The 18,988-nt window shown below is 40.9% G+C and overlaps 1 protein-coding gene across 1 annotated transcript in view; it reads right to left on the bottom strand.

Moving 5' to 3' along the window:
• The window catches only part of DOCK1 (dedicator of cytokinesis 1), a 298,792-nt gene that overhangs the window by 237,668 nt on the left and 42,136 nt on the right, over positions 1–18,988 (bottom strand). The window contains exons 12-19 of the mRNA XM_074158901.1: positions 17,942–18,084; positions 15,327–15,452; positions 13,828–13,952; positions 13,407–13,505; positions 12,201–12,273; positions 10,362–10,465; positions 9,701–9,884; positions 3,274–3,371 (exon numbers count right to left, since the gene is read on the bottom strand). Of these exons, the coding sequence (XP_074015002.1) occupies positions 3,274–3,371; positions 9,701–9,884; positions 10,362–10,465; positions 12,201–12,273; positions 13,407–13,505; positions 13,828–13,952; positions 15,327–15,452; positions 17,942–18,084 (952 nt within the window). The remainder of the gene's footprint in view (positions 1–3,273; positions 3,372–9,700; positions 9,885–10,361; positions 10,466–12,200; positions 12,274–13,406; positions 13,506–13,827; positions 13,953–15,326; positions 15,453–17,941; positions 18,085–18,988) is intronic.

Here is an 18,988-nt window from a genome sequence, read left to right as displayed (position 1 = left end):
ATGAAATTCAGGTGTCACACAGGTTTCTACAGACATTCGTTTATGTATTTTACAAAGTAATGACATTTTAAAAGTTAGCTGAAAAAAAGGAAAATTTAATCTTTTGTTTCTCAGCAAATTATTTTTTAGTTAAGTTGGTTATCTACAGATCTGTGTCACTCACATAGGAAAAAAAAAAAGTGAGAAATCACACTTGGTGCACCTGGACAAGAAGCGTAATCTATTATCGCCAATGAACACAAATGGATTTCAAACCTCAGCTTCAACAGTCACCAGCATCATGCAGTTTCTGAAAACTAGTGTTTCCAGAGCACAAACCAGACAAGCAGCTCAGTCTCATGCCAAATACATCGAGTCACCCTCGGTGGCTTTGGGCTGAGCGATGAGAAGTGCACAGCACACGGCTTCTCATCAACTCAGACCCACAACATCAACTGGGAGCACACAGGCAGGGACGGGAACCGGAGCACCCAACCTCCTGCCCAAGAGGAAGAGTCTCCACCGCCCACTCGGCTGGACACCCTCAACCAGGCAACACGGAAAGTAAGAAAAGCAGATTAGTGTCAGGGGATCCGAGTCAAGCAGAGGGATAAAAGCTGGTTTATGCATGTATAATTACAGTATTCCTTCCCAGTAATCCACGCGTGGCCCAGAGAAGCTCATCAACTCATTTGGTTTTATCAGCACAGGATTCTGGGTCTGAGCATTCTCTTCCACTGGGTGACACAAACCCAACGTGGGCTCCTCCGAAGTGGAATGAGGATGGATCGTGGCCTCAGTTTGTGTTTGTTTTGGTTGAGAGAGAAGGGGTTCAACAGGGATTGTTCCAGCACATCTGTCTCAAAGTAAAAATGGGGTTTGTCTTGTAGATGAGGAAGGTACAGCTGAGGAAGAACATCTGAACAAACAGAAGGCAACTGCTTCCTGAGATGGACACTACAAAGAGATATTTTACACGCTGTGGGAGGGATGGAAAAAAAACTGGAATCCCATCTTCCTCCCTTAGAACTTTTTAGCTATGCAATGAGTCTCCTTGATCAAATGTTGAGTCCCTTGGACTATCTACTAAATCCAAAATTCAATCTCAGGAATTAACCTCCATTCAGCAGCTCACTAAACACTGCCGAATGGCAAACTTCCTCAAAAGAAGTCAACATGGAGCCACAGTTCATGCTACTAATTTCTGAAGATGAAAACACAGGAAAGCCAAAATGCCTGCAGATTGTTTTAGACTTCAGTTCTGGAGGAGATCTAGCTCATGGTTTCATTACAGGACTTGGGAGGGGAAGAAAGAATAAATATGAAAGTCTTCTCTTAGTCCCATTTATTCCATTAAAGAACACATGCAAATAAAGTCCATGTAAGCAGCAGCTGGCAGGAAGGAAAGAGTAAAGCACAGTTTTGAGGTTCGACAGAAGAAGTTTCTGTCTTGGTTTGAAGAGAAGCAGCGCTCTCAGACCCCAACCACCGCCTGGCTACGTCCCTTTAAAAACAACGGCTGGTTAGAAGGTCTAGGCCATGACCCATCAAGTCTTCGTTTCACATTTAGGAGTCTTACATTGACTTTCATTAGTAGACTTCAAGTTTTAAAGCTGTTCACAAGGACTTCGTGTAACAGCAAGAAAAACACAGGATAGATGCTTTTGTTGTATAAAGTGGTGGGAAAACATTTCTCAGGTAGGGAGCTGGTACGAATAATTTCTAAACTATTAGTTTCCGTTCTCGTATCCTATAGACTCCAGACACAAATGGAGTCAGAGCCTCTGCTAAAGGGAGATACCATTTACAGTCTCCATGTACCACCGAAACAGTCAAACGCAGAACGAGTACCTGGGCTGGTCTCTACCCAGTGATAAGCAAACACCAGTGGGCACCAGTATCTTACTGGAGCTTTAAAACAAATAGAAACAGTTGAACAAAAAATTTGAATTTGTTTTATCAAATGTGTACTTTTTGTAATATACACAGACTGTATCATGCTTCATATATAAAAACATGAAGGACAAAAGAAGTTGAAAGAATGGAAAGGAGGAGTTACAAACTAGGTATTAGGGATGTGCAACACCAAATCTACAGGAAGACGTTCTGAACACTGCTGTAACAGACAGATAACATGAACGGGGGTCTGCTAAAAAAGCATAAAAATGGTGAAGAGAGCAATATCAGCCCTTCACTCTTCTGTCCTATGTATAAACCAAGCTGTGCTCAGATCCCTGCGCAACAGAGCAAAGGGAACATGATTTCATACGAGCCCAGCACAGGGAGGTACCACCTGGAGAACTCGCTCCGATACTTAAACCTCATTTGTGCTGCGTTCTGACGCTCCTAAAATCACCGCTATCCAATCTGTGTACGTGCTCTCATGTCATTTGGAGAAGGGGGAAAACTCCAAAGGACAGGATGATGACAATGCTGGGCAGAAGCAAGTGTCAGAGGCAAGTTGTGAGCCATCAAATGACCCAGAAAAAAATACAGCAGGTAGAACCTTCCTGAAAAAACACATCATGCGAGATTCTCTTTTCACCATACTCAATAAAGGATAGTAACAGCAGCCTCAGATGTTTTAAGTTACTTTAAGGCTCATTATGCTTCAGTTGACCAACTTAAAATCCATTGGAGTAAGAAAACAACACTGCAGGCCCTTAAGGGTCATCTGTCCCCCAATACGTTGCATCTTCTGACACTCTTTTAGATTTGATTTATTACAACACATTCAATAAAGTTCCAGCCTACTCTTTTCTACAGCTAAATCTGTCTTTACGTGGGTCTCTACAATCACTCAGTGGCCTTGGCAAACATAAATAACTTGGCACAGCTAAATATTTTCAGGAGAAATAACTTTTTTTTAAAAAAAAAAAACACCAGCAGCACGTAGCAGGATTGCATTTCACATCCATATACTAAAAACACATTTAATATCACCAGGTAAGAATTTCAAGATGTTTTGATCTTGCAAAGAAAAACACCCTTTGCCTTCATGCGTCTGTATATAAAAATTCACTGAAGTGCTTAAAAAAAAAAAACAAAATACCACTCTATATTTTCAGAAATGTGCATTTTACACGTGTTTTACCAGTACTCAACACCTGAAACGTTCTTTGAGGGCAGGGAGAAGGTTATTAGCAGCCTGATGGCCAAGAGATACCTGGTTACAATTTAACCTGTGTGGTTTGGGGGACACAGACACCAAAACAAAAGATATGAACACCTTGAAATATGGGATTCGGAAAAATTATGATACCAAATGTATTTTTAAATAAATTAATGTGTTACCTTAACCACTTCACCGCCATCAACTTTCATCAGCTGCTTCAAATTTTGCTGCAACAGGTTGGTGTTAGATCGCCATTTCAGCAGTCCCAAGAGATCAACTAGGAATAAGAAAAACAATTATATCAGGCAGGGTAATTACTTTTGCTCACTCCCCACAGCCGTGTTCAGGACAAATGGGTTTATTTCCATAGGTCAGCCATTCTCACTGGACAACAGCGTATTTCCAATAGCCCTCTGACACTGCAGAAACCTGGTACAATGCAATGAAAGAACTCTGAAAGGCTTTCAGAAAAAAGAAAAAAAAAAGCAGACTGCTTTTGAAATGTCAGTGTTAAAATCCGGGCCAAGAAAGTCTGATCCCTCAGTTTTAATTTGTTGTACACAACAGTTGTGTTTTTAGAAAAAGAAGCCAAAATGAAATTAGTCAGCCACCAGCAGAGTCATATCCACAGGGCCGTGACTCCTCCAGCGTTAATGCTTCGAGCTTCTTTGCTCTCACCGAATAAACTGAAAAGAAAATAAGGCACAAGGCGAGACAAACACTTGCAAACTAAGCTAATTCAGGGGAAAGCCGTCTGCTTAATAACTCTGAATGCCCAGAATTTCTTGGTTGCTTCCGAGCGACGGAGAGCTTGGGTACAGATCCCATCACGAAACAAGTCACCTGCAGGTTGTCTCATCCCCAGATCCTACATCCCACTGCTAAGATCGTGTCACTTCGGCATTGACTGATAAATAAGGCAAACTCGCTCTTTTTTATTAGTCACAAAGAGCTGCAACACCATTTATCTGTTTCCTTTAAGCAAAATCCACGAGGCAACTCAAAATCAGGGCTCCCCAATTAGTCATTCTCAGTAGAAGCCCCTAAAGAGAGACAAATAGGAGATTTTAGAGACTGTCTACATTAAGTTTAGCCACTGGATTACTACTGCTCATTACCTCCTCCCAAATACAGGTAACAATATGTGAATTCTGCCCAATATAACTCTTAAACGGTGTTATAGGACAGGACAGATGACTTCTCCCAACCAATACCCCCTCACTTCTTTTATTAAACTTTCAAAGCAACGAACAAAACGTTTACCCAGACATACATCTGCAGGGTATATAGTGGGAATTACATGCAGAGAGCCAGAGCAGCTGCTAGACCTTCCTCAAAACCTCTCTTTCTATGCAATAAATAAAATTACATTTAGTGGGATGGACTGCAATTCTCCTTGGGACGGACTCCCCTCTGAGCAGCACTCAAACCAAGCCCTCTTATCATCTCTTTGAGAGCAGAATAGTGTTTTACTACATTAGAGCTTTGAACAAATCATTTTTGTAATTTTTTTTATTTTTTAATATAGCCTACAAGAAGCCTATAGGCTGAGAGAAACTCAATGTTGACAGAAAAATTGCTTCTGGAAGAAAAGTAAAGATGCTTCCATGCCTTATTCAAAGTGTTTCATGAATATGTTTAGATCAGCTTTCCACAACTGAATTTGGGTTCAGTCTGACTTCTAAAAAGGCAGCAGCTCGACAAAAGAAACCATCTGAACAAAAGCCAGCGCAGACTATCTCTGAATGGCATCGTGTATTGCCCCAAGAAAACAAACCCACATGTACTTGCAGCGTGATGACACAGCGAACGCGAAATGAATATACATGTGTGAAGAGAAAATGTCAACACCGTCCAACTTCCAGAGAAAAATAAGTTACAGTGTACAGTAAAAATGTGCTTTCACTCCGTTAGTGCAAGCATTAACCCCAGCAAAATGTCAGTCGGTCAGTCAATCCTACTCTTTTAATAGGCCTAGGCATAAAATAATACAGGAAGTAGAACAGGGTAAGAATGTAAAGCGGTATTTTAGCCTGTATTAAACGGTAATTACCGTAGTCAGCCCAGGCCAAGTGAAATTTATGTGATCGGAAAATATCAGAGGAAGAAAACAGACTGAGGATTTTCAATCGCAAAGGGTTAGAACCAACATCCAGCCCATCAAGCAGCCAACAGCAACTTTATTTGGGCGAATGTAACTTATACGGACTGCAGATGAAGATTTTCTTTTACAACTTATTTAGCTACCGGAAGCAAATGGTCCAACTTCCTGGTTAGATACTTTCCTTGACCTGTGTCTACCCAAAGGTTTCCCTATAGAGATACCCAAACTCTTCTCAAAGGCCAGTCACTGAAGTTAGACAACATTTCCACTCTAATTAAATTTCTGTGTGATCTTTGAAATAATCTTCCCTCTTGACTTTAAGCATTTGATTTTCCACTTCTTCTGTCTCGTTTAATTCTGTATTCACATCTTCATTTTTATGCCAGTGTAGCCCCTGAATTTGTCACATTGTGTGTATTGCTTTTTTTTTTTTTTCCTAAATTATCAATTGTGCTGAATGACTAAGTAAAATTCCTCTCAGCTGTTCTCTGAAAGCCTAGTCTCCTTGGTTCCCTGAAGTCTTGGCTCCGGATCAGTAACAGTCTCTATTACCTAGAGGTCTGAGTCCTTCAGGCAGAAAAGAAAACACAGAAATATCTTCAATAAGCCTCAGAGATACCCCAGACGCTTCACAACAGCAAACAGACAGGTAGAACACTAGACAGCTCTCCGGCTACTGGTAACCAGAAAAATTTTCCAGCAAACCCATTAATGGGTCACATCTGGAGCACAGGGTCCAGTTCTGGCCTCCCCAGTTCACGAAGGACAGGGAACTGCTAGAGAGGGTACAGCAAAGGGCTACAAAGATGATGAGGGGACTAGAACATCTCTCTTAGGAGGAAAGGCTGAGGGGCTTGGGTCTTTTTAGTCTGGAGAGGAGAAGACAGGGGGGATCTGATCAACACCTATAAATACTTCAAGGATGGGTGTCAGAAGGATGGGGCTGGTCTTTTTTCAGTGGTGCCCAGTGACAGGATAAGAGGTAACGGGCACAAACTGGAACATAGGAAGTTCCATCTAAACATGAGGAGGAACTTCTTTACTTTGAGGGTGGCAGAGCCCTGGAACAGGCTGCCCAGAGAGGTGGTGGAGTCTCCTTCTCCAGAGACATTCCAAACCCGCCTGGACACGTTCCTGTGCAACCTGCTCTGGGTGACCCTGCTCTGGCAGGGGATTGAACTAGATGAGCTCTAGAGGTCCCTTCCAACCCCATATCATTCTGTGATTCTACTCCCATCACCCTGATGATAAAAGGACATCTACCGTGGTAGCCCTGTAAGAGGCACTGGTCCGATTTACTATCCCCAGCCAGTCTTTGTGTAGAGGGAGGTGTCATTTCTGATGCCATTTTGTCCCTCCGTCTGGATTTCCTGGGATCTCCAGCTTCTAATTGCCAGAAAAAGAAGATTCAAATACCAAAACTACCTTTCTTATAAGGAGAAACCAAGACGTCAGTTTGTCTTAGCTCAGCAGGCTGCTCAGATAAAGGAAACCAAAATCAACACACAACCCTGACTCGGACATGACATCAGGAATGGCTTCAGAACAGACCTCGCTCTCCATTTACCCCAAGAACAGAAAGCCCAACATTTCCCACCCCAGAGAGATCTTCTGAGGTGCTGCCAATCACAAGCATATATGCCATAACATATGGGATGAAATTTCTCACTTCTGACCTTAAAAAAATCCAAAGAAAACCAATTAAAGAAAAAAACACACCAACCCAACAAAGCCCTCCCAGTTTTGGGGTGTCTGCTGATGCACTCAGTGCCCCACAACACGTAGCAAAGCAAGTGTGAGGTGTCAATGAGCCAACCACCCCCTAGCGACGGTGGGGACCCAGTGCCACATCAGTTAATAAACGAGGTGACAGCGGTACAGTCGGTCATGACTTCAACACATAGATAGTTTGATAGGGTTTCATACCAATTCTTAAATTCCAGAGTTCTAATATAGAAGCTGTTTCATTACACAAAAATACACTTAATGTTTATGTCAAAGTGTTTCTTCAGCCCATAAAGGACATATTTGTTACATAAAGTCTTGAGAGAACACAACTGATCCCGTACACAATTGATCTCCCGTATTGAGAACACAATTGTATCCTGTTGATACAGGAGGAAGAACACTCTCTTCTTCCTCAGATGGCAGAGGAGGAGAATCTGGCCCAGAGGCCAATTGATGACCAACAGCAACTTCTGATGCCTCCAAGCGCTGATCTTCTCACTGATTCCTGAGGAGGTAGGGGGTTTTTTCTGCTTGTTTTTAAACAGTTTTCCTCTTTGGTTTACATTGCTACTCTTCCGCAAAATTATCTCAAAATCTAAGAAAAGGCCAGGAAACATGTTGCTGTAATATGTTCTGCCACAACTCACTCACAACTGCTCAAATGTTAACTAAGTAGATACTTCACACTATCGCTTTCTCTCAAGGAAAATAGCTGAAGTCTTTCCAGTGGCCAAGTTTGCTATTTTGGAGACTTTTCAGAGCTAAGGACATAAATTACTAACAGAAAAGAAATGTTAATCACTTACAGTGCACAGAGAACTGAAGTCAAGTGAGTATCCAAAGAGCTTATATACAAAAAGATAGTTTGCAACATCAAATACAAATGCAGGAAGAGCCATATGATTTATTAACATACTTCCAGAATCACTAAAAATAAGTCTTAAAGCCAATTCCAAATGGAGGTTGACGAAAGAACTATTATAGATGACCAAAAGGAGAAAATCATGTTTTGCCTCAACATTTTGGCACACAAGGATAATCGTGGATTTCTACTTACTTATTTTTAAGAAATTGAAAGAAAGAATATTAACCAATAATTTCACAGAAGTTAAAATCAGCTTCAGAAACTATAATCTGAACAGCTCTGCCAATTTTTAGATGAAAAATGATACTCAAGGGAGGAATTTAATGATGAAAATTTTTTGTTTATCTTCTAAATTGCTTAGGGATAGACAGTGATCTCGTTTAGCAATGTCAAAATACTTTGAAGAAAGAGAAAAGGCTTTGGCAATTTTGTGAAAGTTTCACAGACAACATAATTAACAGCAACATTAAAGAAAGATCAAAAGTTCAAAGCAAACTATATGTAAATTAAGCATGAAACAATGCTCAGTCTTAATTTTACTAATAGTTCTGTGAAAGCAAAGCCAATATATTGATCAGTATGAAATACTTCTAACTGCTAATAAGCACTAAGAAAGACTGAGGAATAAAAACCCCCAATCACGTCACAAACACAAAGCAGCTCAATTCCACACGCGTTCTACAAATCCCCCAAAGCACCGTTTTCCTGTTGAGCTATGATCCCATCTTCGCTAAGAAATTCCAAAATCATTTCCCAATTTTTTTTTGCTAAACATCCTCTTAGGCTCTAAGAGCACCAGACTGCAGAGATCCCGATGTGCTCTGAATATGAAACACCGAGGATGTGCTACAACAGAGATGCCACTGAAAAACACCGCAATAAAATTGTGAGTTGACTATGAAGTTGTACCAGACCAGTAACTTTCCCTCTGGACAGGGGAAAACTCATTAACATGACGATCTAATCATTATTCCCACCCACCCCCCGCGTCCTAAGCTCTCGACTCCCGACAGATCCATCCGGACTGAGCCCTCCCTGAGTCACGGAGGACCGGTCCCTGTCCCTGCCGTGACTCACTCCCGTCTCAATGACCCACCCACACTCCCCAGTCTGCTCCTGGTGCGGCGCCGAGAACGAGGGACCGCTCCATGGCAACCAAGCACGAAAATTACAGAGAGGGCACAGTCTGGAAAATGTGAAATATTTGCTTTGGTGGCTGCCATCAGCTCCGCTTTCCACTGCCTTCGGATGCAGTCAGCCAGCTGACAAACACACATGAAAAATGTATAGAAGGCAAGTTTTAAAAGGAACAAAATATGCCAAGTCCATTGCTGGTACTCTGTGTTCATGGGAGGATGTGTGAGCGTGAGAATGACCTCCACGCAACGCACTCTCACGCTCACATCCCTTCTGCCCAACACAAGAAAACATCAGGGCTTTATTCAGGCATAAGAGAGGGATATTGCACCTTGGAAGTGACATATAACAGCTTATTTTGGAGCAGAGCTGAGATATTACCTACTCTGGAAAGCAAACTCATCCTCTTCCTCCGTGCTATTATTCATACCCACAGAGACGTAAAATGCCACGGAGCCCGTTTTCTCTGTGCAGCAGTACGGAAGTCTCAACGTTATGGTAAACAATATTCCTGACTCCATTTAATTTGGATTCTTGTGTTTTCTTAGAGACATGTACTGCTCTAAAGCAAAACAAAGTCCACGGGCAGAGAAAAGGCTGGATAATACACACACTCCGGAAATGCTTTTGCTGCATCCACATAATTTAATCCAAGACCACATGGCAAAAAAACCCACCATCCATTCACAGAGAAGGGAGACGGAAACAGCAGGAAAGTCCACCCCCACTCCAACCGTGAGGAGCAGAAGCTCCAGCAGTTCCATAGACTTACCATTCTGGGTAAGTTTTGTTGAACAAACTAGAGTGGAAATCTGGAAAGAGTCTTTGCTGATGGTGCAGCTTCCCAGGTTCTGCATACTCTTCCCTGTCGCCGAGTGTCCCTTTTCCTCCAGTTCTATTTTAGTGGATGGCAGACTTAAATACGTCGAGGCATCCTCCAGCTTCTTTGCTTCTGCCTATAGTAGTGTTTGAAATAAAATATGAAACAGTTCTAAAATATCTAGTAAAAAGCCTGGGTAATAATAAAATTTTATTATTTACACTGGATTTTCTTAGGTTTGCTCCAGAAATGGAGCTATCTCCAATGGGTCTTCAACAACAGTAATTTAGCACTACCCTGTTTACAGGTCAAAGCCAAAATGGGCTATTTAAGGTGCTAAAGAAGTAACTACTCCCAGACATGAAAACACACATAAAACTCAGTAACAAGCACCTTAAAAATTAAGGCATGCCCAGTAAAACATACTCCAGGTTTAACAATCAATCTGCCAAATATGCGAATTGCCCAGTACTTACTATTTAGTTGCTTGATCTAACAGAATAGTCTTTAACACATTTTTCTGTGCAATTCTGTAACAATAATTCATTAAAAGCCAGTGGTGTTCACACTGATCCAGCTACTACAGAAAGACTTAAGTATCTCAAAATTCTACCTTGTAAACAATAAGGTCATGTTCTCCATCTCTCAAAGTTGTTCCATCGTATCTCATGAGCTTCACAAACGCCAAGGCAAATATTTTCTCCGATTTATCTTTGGCTGTTATAAAACAAGCAAACAAACAAAAAAAGGATAATTAAGTATTTGACAGTAGTACAGACAGTCCACCTGATCTCAAAAACACGGATAACCTATAAGTGAATGGCCATAATAAAGATTCTCAGTTGGAGAAAAAGTACAAGTAATCGTGAGAGTCTTCTAAACTCAAGATAGAACCAATAACATGAGAAATAAATGTTTAAGAATCTGACCATGGCAAGAGTAATCAGATGCTTAATATTTCTATATTCTGTGTGTTCATTTAGAAAGCTGAATTAAGGCAACTTTTTAAAAACAGAACAGACATTTGATGCATTTATAATGTTTGGGTTTTTCAGAGTTAGAAGAACGGCAGTGCTGGGTACCTAGAATAACGATTTAAAACCAGCACTGAGGATCTCATCAGGGCTCTACCATTTAGAGGGGGAAGATTAAAATCAAACCAGAAATTGGATCCGTAACTCCAGATGAAGCACCTAAGTTTCTGAAAGTTGACCCACTCTACAACTAATATGAACTAAAAAAATGCATTGTTTGCTCTCATTCCAAATTTATTGTCAAAAGTTAAATAAAAACCAAAGCAACGGGACAAGTAGAAATTACAAAGTAAGTTCTGAAGTCAAACCAGAAGGAAAGTGCAACCAACTTGAGACAGACCAAGCAGCCTGTGAGAAAGCCCTGCAGCCCTAAGGCACAGCCTCTAATTAATATTTAAACTATGGCCAACCTAAATTTTTGAGTCATCATAGAAACACCTCTCCCATAATTTTTACACTAATGACACTAATTTTCTGCACGTTGTTTTCATTAGCAAGTATCATTCTCTAAACTAAGTAAACCTTTTATTAATGATCAATTTGCAGAATATACAGCTTCAATTAAAGAACTGCTATGGGGTAATGTATCACAGATCACACAGGTAAGCATACATGAAGAGTGTTACGCATCTTAAAATGCATCTAGTGGACACTACCTGATTAACGCTATTGTCTACGCATTTATTCTACAGCAAAAACATTTTGCTGCAAATTTTGAAAACCTTTTCTATTAAGTGAGACAGCCCCTGTAATCATGATATGAAATGAACTTTATCACAACCAAGGAAAATCCCCAAACTTCACTACAAAACAAGCATTGACAAATGGAAGATGTTTAGTTATCTCCACCTGATCCTCAGCTGTTCACAGCATCCCAGCTGCCAGCGGCGTTACAGGAAAGCTGAGGAAAACCACAAGCTCTCAAATATCTTTTAGCCCAAAATGACTTCAAAACAACCACAAGTCAGTCTGAGAACCAGAAACTAAGTTTCTTCATACCTCAGTCTACAATTAGTGATGCTAAGCCTACTGTAAACTCTTTCACATTCCCATTTCACACGTGGGGTTGTGAAATATCTTTACTACTCCCTACCCACTGACCTCTAAGATATTCCATACCACAACCCTTCCAGCTGAAAGCTTTATCCACCAGCCCCTTTATTTGATTTGGAGAAATAACGGGACAAGAAAGGGAAAACTTGATATCGATAGGTAAGGAAGACATGAAAAGAAAAAAGAAGAGATGCTAACACAAAATAAGCAGGCAAATAACATAAAATTAGCAAATAAGCAGGCAAAACAATAGCACTAAAAGCTATTACAATAGTCAGTTACAGATTAGGAACGTTCTGCCTGTTTCAGCAGATTTTGGCACCAGGCAATGATAAGAACCGTAACGACAAGGGTGATTTACTCACAGTCCTGCGATGATCTATGACGGAACGTGAACCTTAAATGACTGCGGTTCACATCTTCGATGGGGATCGCGACCTTCACAGTTAGGGGAAGAGGATGAAGAAAGAAAACAGTCAGCACGGTATCTTCAAACATCATCAACCACTACCAAATCTCATCTAGGCATCTTTCAACAACATGCTTGGTGCTTTCAAAAAGATTAACATTAAGTACCAGCTTCATTTTGCTACAGAAGACCTTGAAAGGACATAGATTCCCCAGGAAAATTGCCAATTCTTACACCAGGAAAGAAAGAAGGAATGAAACAAGCCTTTTAAGTTACCCGACAAGGCCTGCAACTTCAGATGTTGGGCTGTAACCTCAATGCCTTTCCCCCACAACCTCCCTTAAGCTCAGGAACAAGCCCCTCTTGAGTTTGACTGGTAGACGTCAACTTGATTACCAAAAGCAGCAAAGCAAAAATTCTTAACTCATTCATTATCTACACAAAAATTCTACTACACGTACTATTAGTGTATCTCCAATTCACACATAATCAACATGCAGGGGTGTAACCAGTGCTCTTCCCCCCAGTATTTTTGCTAGAACCATCATATTTTCTTAATTACAGTCACATACAGGCTCTGTGCTGTAACTGCTCTCAAACACCCCGTCCAGGTGCACCTTTGGACATAAACCAACGGTGTGGGGAGTAGCTGTAAGTCCCTCCTCAGTACACATACGCTGCTCCCACTGCCTACAGCTAGATAGAATATGTTTTAGGAAGCTAACAGCAGCCTCCTCTGTAATATTCAAACGTGGCATTTAAGCTAAAATGCTATTACCCAAGCAAATTCAGCCAGCGTAAAGCAGAATCGGCCAGATCCCAAAACACTGATGAGTCCAACACTACAGTAATTCTGTTTTAACCTTAATATCCTGCTCTTCTAGGTCAGCTTCATGGAAATCGAGTAAACCCTTCCTAAACAGATGTTGGAGCGCCCCTGTAACAGTCGTCGTGACCAAAAGGATGAAATAAAATGCATTATGCAATAAAAGTCAAATATATTCTCCAGCAGTCTCTGAAAGTCGAGCTACTCCTTTTGTCCTGCTAAACACGATCACAAGAGTTGAATTTCCCTATTTTTTTTTCTCAAGGGTTTCCACTGAAACCTGCATTAATTGCATATTACCCCACAGGGAGGAGGTTATTGTAACAATTTATATACCTTTACAGTCTCAAACCAGCGAGGCTGCTTTACTTGGTAATATATTACTGACTTGTACTCCGAGATGGCTTCATCACCAGCACCAGGAAAAATAACGCTCTTGAAAACACAAACAGAAGAAAAAAATGTTTATGTCTACCTTCAACTCTACATTTTCATTCAAATAAACAAACAAAATAAATAAATCGGTGAGGTAGGTCAAAATAAGACAGAATGGCTCATGCTCAGAGCTCCTCATGAAATCAGTACCCAAGTGCACGCACTGATATAACAAGATGAATTTAGTTATAACAAAAGAGAAAGTTTTGTTGTTAATAAAAACAGGGATTTCAATTGACAAATAAAGAGAAAGGATGTTGACAAGCCATAAACAGATGTGTATCAAAATCAGAAAAACCCCAGATGTTAAATACTTTAATACCTCTAATCTTTTGCCGTCTTCATCGTAAACAGATACTGTAACTTCTACGTTCTTTGCTGTTGTTTTACTGCCTTTGTCAAAATCCCCCTGAACCAAGGTTACGTAGATGTCGTTACGAACATCACCTAAAAGAAAAAGCAAAGCACAAAGTTCTTAGCAATTTTCACAGGATACCTATTGATTTGTGAGACCAATGAGGCATAGAAAGAACGGCCAACACATTTTAGTAACAGCAATCGTACATATACCCGGCAAAACATTTAAAAGCTACAGAATCTTGAACATTCAAAACCAGTAGTACCAAAACCAGCTGAACTATGAACTCATAACAAACCAACAAAAAACAAACCAAAAAGATCATGGATTGTTACTGGACTGGAAGAACGTAACATCAGCATTAAGAGTATGTACCATATCAGTCAAAAAAACACCTTAATTTTTATTTATTTTTTTTTTTTAATTTTTTGTTTGGTTGGTTTTTTTTACACAACGTCTTTCATTATGAATCTGAAAGGATGAGTTTCACCACAGTCATTACTTTATCCCATACGCAGAGATTTTGCAATTTAAAAATATTTAAACAGCCTACCAAGATCTGTTTAACTTGTTACATCGGGAAGTGGTTTGATGTTTTTGCTGGCTTGGGGGCGGCAGGGGAGGGTTGTATTTAGCTTTACATCTTCAAACCGTCTTCAACTACACCCCAATTCAATTGAAATTTTGAAAATGAATTGTGGAAACAGGGGATTTCCAATAATTTCATGAGGCAGATGGTTTATGTGCCGACAAACCACCATAACAAGCAGAGGTGCTGAGGCACTTACACCACACTGGGGAGACAGTAAAACAACTGACAAACGCTGAGTCAGCAACCACCGGGAGAGCTGGAACTGGGATGGTTTTGGAAAATATCTAATGGATCTCCAAAGCCCATCAATCTGAAAAGGACAGTGCAGGAGGGTTTCTGTACTCTGTTGCTTATGGCAATTTTTATTTTGAGAAGCACCAAGGAATATATGAATAAATAAAAAAAAAAGACAATATGGCTTTCTTTCAGATACCTTATCCAAACCTAGTACAAACTCTAAGAGACTTTTATATCTCTAAATCAAGCCTGTTCCTCTGAAAAATCTTTCTGGTTTGGATTCATCACAGGATAGAAGTTTTACATATTCCCTTGCCGGGGAGAGAATATGAAGCGTTTGCTTTGTGTACATTTTTCTTCACTGGAGAAAGAGAGGAGAATTTCCACTGTCACTGTGATATCACATCTTCTGTGGGGGCTGTTAGTTTTATTTATTTATGCAGCGTGTGGCAGGTTACCAAAAGTATTTCACGTTTATTTTAAATGAGACAAAATCCTCAGACATTCCATTATTTCTAAGGTGTATCATACTTCAAATTCATCTTTTTTTTTTCCCCCCAAGGATTCCATACATACAGATATTTAAAGAAGGTTAAAATAGAACAAAGCAGCATTAATTGACACAATGGCTTACCAGGCATAATAATCTCAGGAAAGCCCATTTTCCGAGCCACGGCTGTTGACCTGTCCACTAAGTGTGGAAACTCTTTCCTAATCTGATGAATATCTCCTGGAAGAAGTTTCAAAGTCACCCACAAACCTGTTGTGCAAAAACCACAATTATCACACCGCTGTTTTTTTTTTTTTTTTTCTAATTACTAAAAATTTCTTGTTACACATTCTAAAATGTAAGGACATTACATTATGGTAACTGCTCTTCATCTACAAAAAATATACTTTACAAAGTACGTTAAAACACTCAAAGAAACCCCACCGCTTCAAGCAGAAACACAAGTACCGCAAACTTAAATATGTCTGATTGTATCAGACTTTCTGGAAAACCACATAGAATCCTCAAGTGGAAGCTGGCTGGCTAATAAAAAAACCCAAGAAACGGGAAATCTGTGCAAGATAAGGATTCGGGCCTTTGTATTGTGCACTTTGCAGCCCTACCGTGTGGAAGGTGCCCTGGCAGGGAGGATTTGGGCAGAGGAACATACAGGTTCCCATGCACAGGCTTACTACAGCCAAACGCTTCATTCACAGCCCAAAAATTTCAACAGAACAGGTCTCCATTCAGAAGAGAACCAGGTCAGCAGCACCATAAAACATCAACTGGAAGAAGGAAACCCTCGGTTATCAGCTGGACCCACTGAAGTCTGGGCTGTGAATATGGAAACAAGCCTTCTGTGCCCTTGGGACGAAGCCGGAGTGATCCCAGAAGAATCCCTCCTCCTGGCACAGCTCTGAGAACCAGGCTTCTTCCCTCACTTAAGTATTCCACAAAGGGTCTCGTGGAAATACAGTTATTAAGCCATTAGCAGAACTGCCTCAAGCTTTCATCTCTCCTTTGAACTCTCACGAGTTCTCTCTAATGAAATGTTTATCTTCCACAAGAAGAAAGAGAAGCGGCAACGTTGATTTGAGTGGAAAAAACACGTATTTCAACCAACCAATACTGAGATGCCAACAGAGAGAGCACCAGCAGAAATGCACCCTGAATTGATTCATCACCACCACCCCCATAAGTTGTTTTTCCTGCACTGAGCACAAAGAAATCTCCAGCATCAGCTTTACACAGTTGACATTTTTCTCTTCAGTAGCAGAAGGCGCCACTAAAAAGCCAGCGCTTGCCAAGTAACATCAGGCACACTTGTTACAGGAAAAAGAAAGATATCGAACGGGAAGGGGGGAGGGAAGAAGCCTCACACCCTGGGTAGAGTGGCTGGCAATCAAGTTTAAGCATGAAATAATTGCAGCAGCCATTTGCAGAAGAAAATCCTGAAATTAAAATCTAGGAAAAATACCCCAAAAAAGTATTCATCTATAAAACAAATTGTGGGTTACCCTGTTACACACACAATTAACTATGCATTCATTCGGTATATATCTGGCAGCGAGCTTGCTTTTCTATTAAAATCCCTTATAAAAGGCTATATGCTGACTTGCTGCCAGAGATGGTCCTAACAGCTGCTATTTCATTAACCAGCAACAGCACCTACTCTGCCTGGCAAAGCAACAGATCGTAATCCCGTTCTCTTTGCCTGGGCGCCTTTCTTAGGGAGAGAATCTGAAATCAATCGAAGGAGCTGAAACGTTTCCACCTTTCTGATAAAACACTGGAAGTGGAGGTGAAAACAGCGGAGGGAAGGGGGAAAGCAGATCTAAGTTTTCCTCTTTAGCTAATGGATGATTTTTTTAATATAAATAAATAAATATAAGTTTATTGACATTTTTGTTTTCTATGAAATAGTAAAAATCAGGAAGAAGTATGAAGCTTTTCTTGGGTCTATCGTTCAGATACCCCCTACAAGCAATAAAGATATTCGCAGTGCTTGGTGGAAACTCCACGCTGGCCTGTATAACACTATTAATCCAGATTCCCCCCAAAAGAGTGAAGTCAGTACGGTAGTAATCGAGCCATCACACAACTCACTGTTTAACTGGCAGGCACGTTACGATCATGCAGTGTCGTACACATACACACACAAAAAAGCAACCCAGAGTTTGGAAGTTATCTCAGTTTCACGTCAGCATAGTCTGGGTTATGAGCAGTGACCCCAGGAGCCCGTAAGAGAAGGTATCGCTGGGGTCGCCTTGCTCTGGCTCCGTGGTTTCCACCGCCGAGCTCGGGCTGGGTCTTCTCGAGAGGGAGCCAAATGCTGCCAACGCAGCTGCGAAGCAGAAAAATAAGGCGAAGGAAGGGAAGGAAGGGAATATCCCTTCCTTCAACACCAGGAGGCCAAAGTCCACAGCTCAAGGGCGCAAGAGCCGATTCCCCGAGTCATCGCTTCCAGTACAGGAATATAAAGACGCCCAAGTGATGGACAACGCAGAGAAAGGATGGAAAACCTGTAGAGTTAACGTGGGGCGGGTGGGGGGAACAGCAGAATGAGCCCTGAAGGATGGGGAAGAGGGGGAACAAACCATGCAAACACATTTTCTGTTACCAAACAGCAGTGAACAAGCAAAACTAGTACTATGCACGTGTGATTCCAAAAACATTCCAAAAATGAAAACCATCACATTTTGCAAAAGAAGCGCTGAGCAGCTTTAGGTACAGCGGTGTATAGAAAGAAGAGTACATACCCTGACCCTTGTGGTTAACTTCTTTAGCAGCAATCACTTTGTTTATAACAGTCTGAAGGAAATCATTCTCCCCTGCCACCCTGGGTGAAAAACGGGATGATATGTTCAGCTGCTTGTGTCGAATGGCGTCATCCAATGCTAGCCTGGAGGATGCACATGACGACCAACACCAGGAAACAAAGGGTCACAGAAAACCAGAAGTCACAGTAACAAGGGAAACACAAAAGATCATATCATAGTTGTGACAAAGAGTATTTATTAGTCGACGCAAGACAAAGGACAGGAAAGGTAACAAGAAAGACAGAGGAAGATCATTAATCAGAAGAATGCTGATCTACCACCGAGAAGTACAGCACGTTGTCACTTCTCCCTTCAGGGACACGCATGCACAGGCCCCAGGGACACTTTGCGAGGACAGGAAGGATGTCTCCCACCCCAGAATCCCCTGTTAAGCAGTGAAAACCTACTCTCTCTTTAATATATATATATATATACACATAGCAAAGTGGCCCCGCAACACCTCCAGGGTAGCTTCAGTCTATAAGTTAAGCAGCAGCACACGCCGTCTGAAGGACAAGCTACCGTGAACCTCACAGAAACGGCACAGGAAAGAAGAGCAGATAATCCAAACGTACTGTTAAACTCGATGAATAAACAAAACGATGGAAACTATAAATAAACAGCAGCATTAAGTGTCATTTAAGTAATCTTGCCAAGTGCTTTTGACAGCCATTGTGTTGGTGGCTAGTGAATGAATACAAACAGAGAGAGATGTGAAAACAGAATTGCATGTGGCACAACAGAAGCAAAGCGTGGAATGAGAAGGAAAATGTGGCTCATATATACAGCCTAAGCCTACGTTGGAAGTAATGACACACGTATTCATCGCATGTTTTCACATTATTCATACTCTTTGGAAGATACTTTTTCAGAAAAATGTTTTAATTTAGTGCGGCAAAAAAAAAAAAAAAAAATCACATCGTACATCTTTTCAAAAAGCTGATTTTTATATATATAAAAAATAAATCAGTGTTAATGGAGCAGAAA

Source organism: Numenius arquata, chromosome 15, assembly GCF_964106895.1.
Source record: "Numenius arquata chromosome 15, bNumArq3.hap1.1, whole genome shotgun sequence".
Taxonomy (NCBI): domain Eukaryota; kingdom Metazoa; phylum Chordata; class Aves; order Charadriiformes; family Scolopacidae; genus Numenius; species Numenius arquata.
The sequence above is the reverse complement of the archived record's forward strand: the minus strand, read 5'-3'. Positions and strand labels throughout refer to the sequence as shown.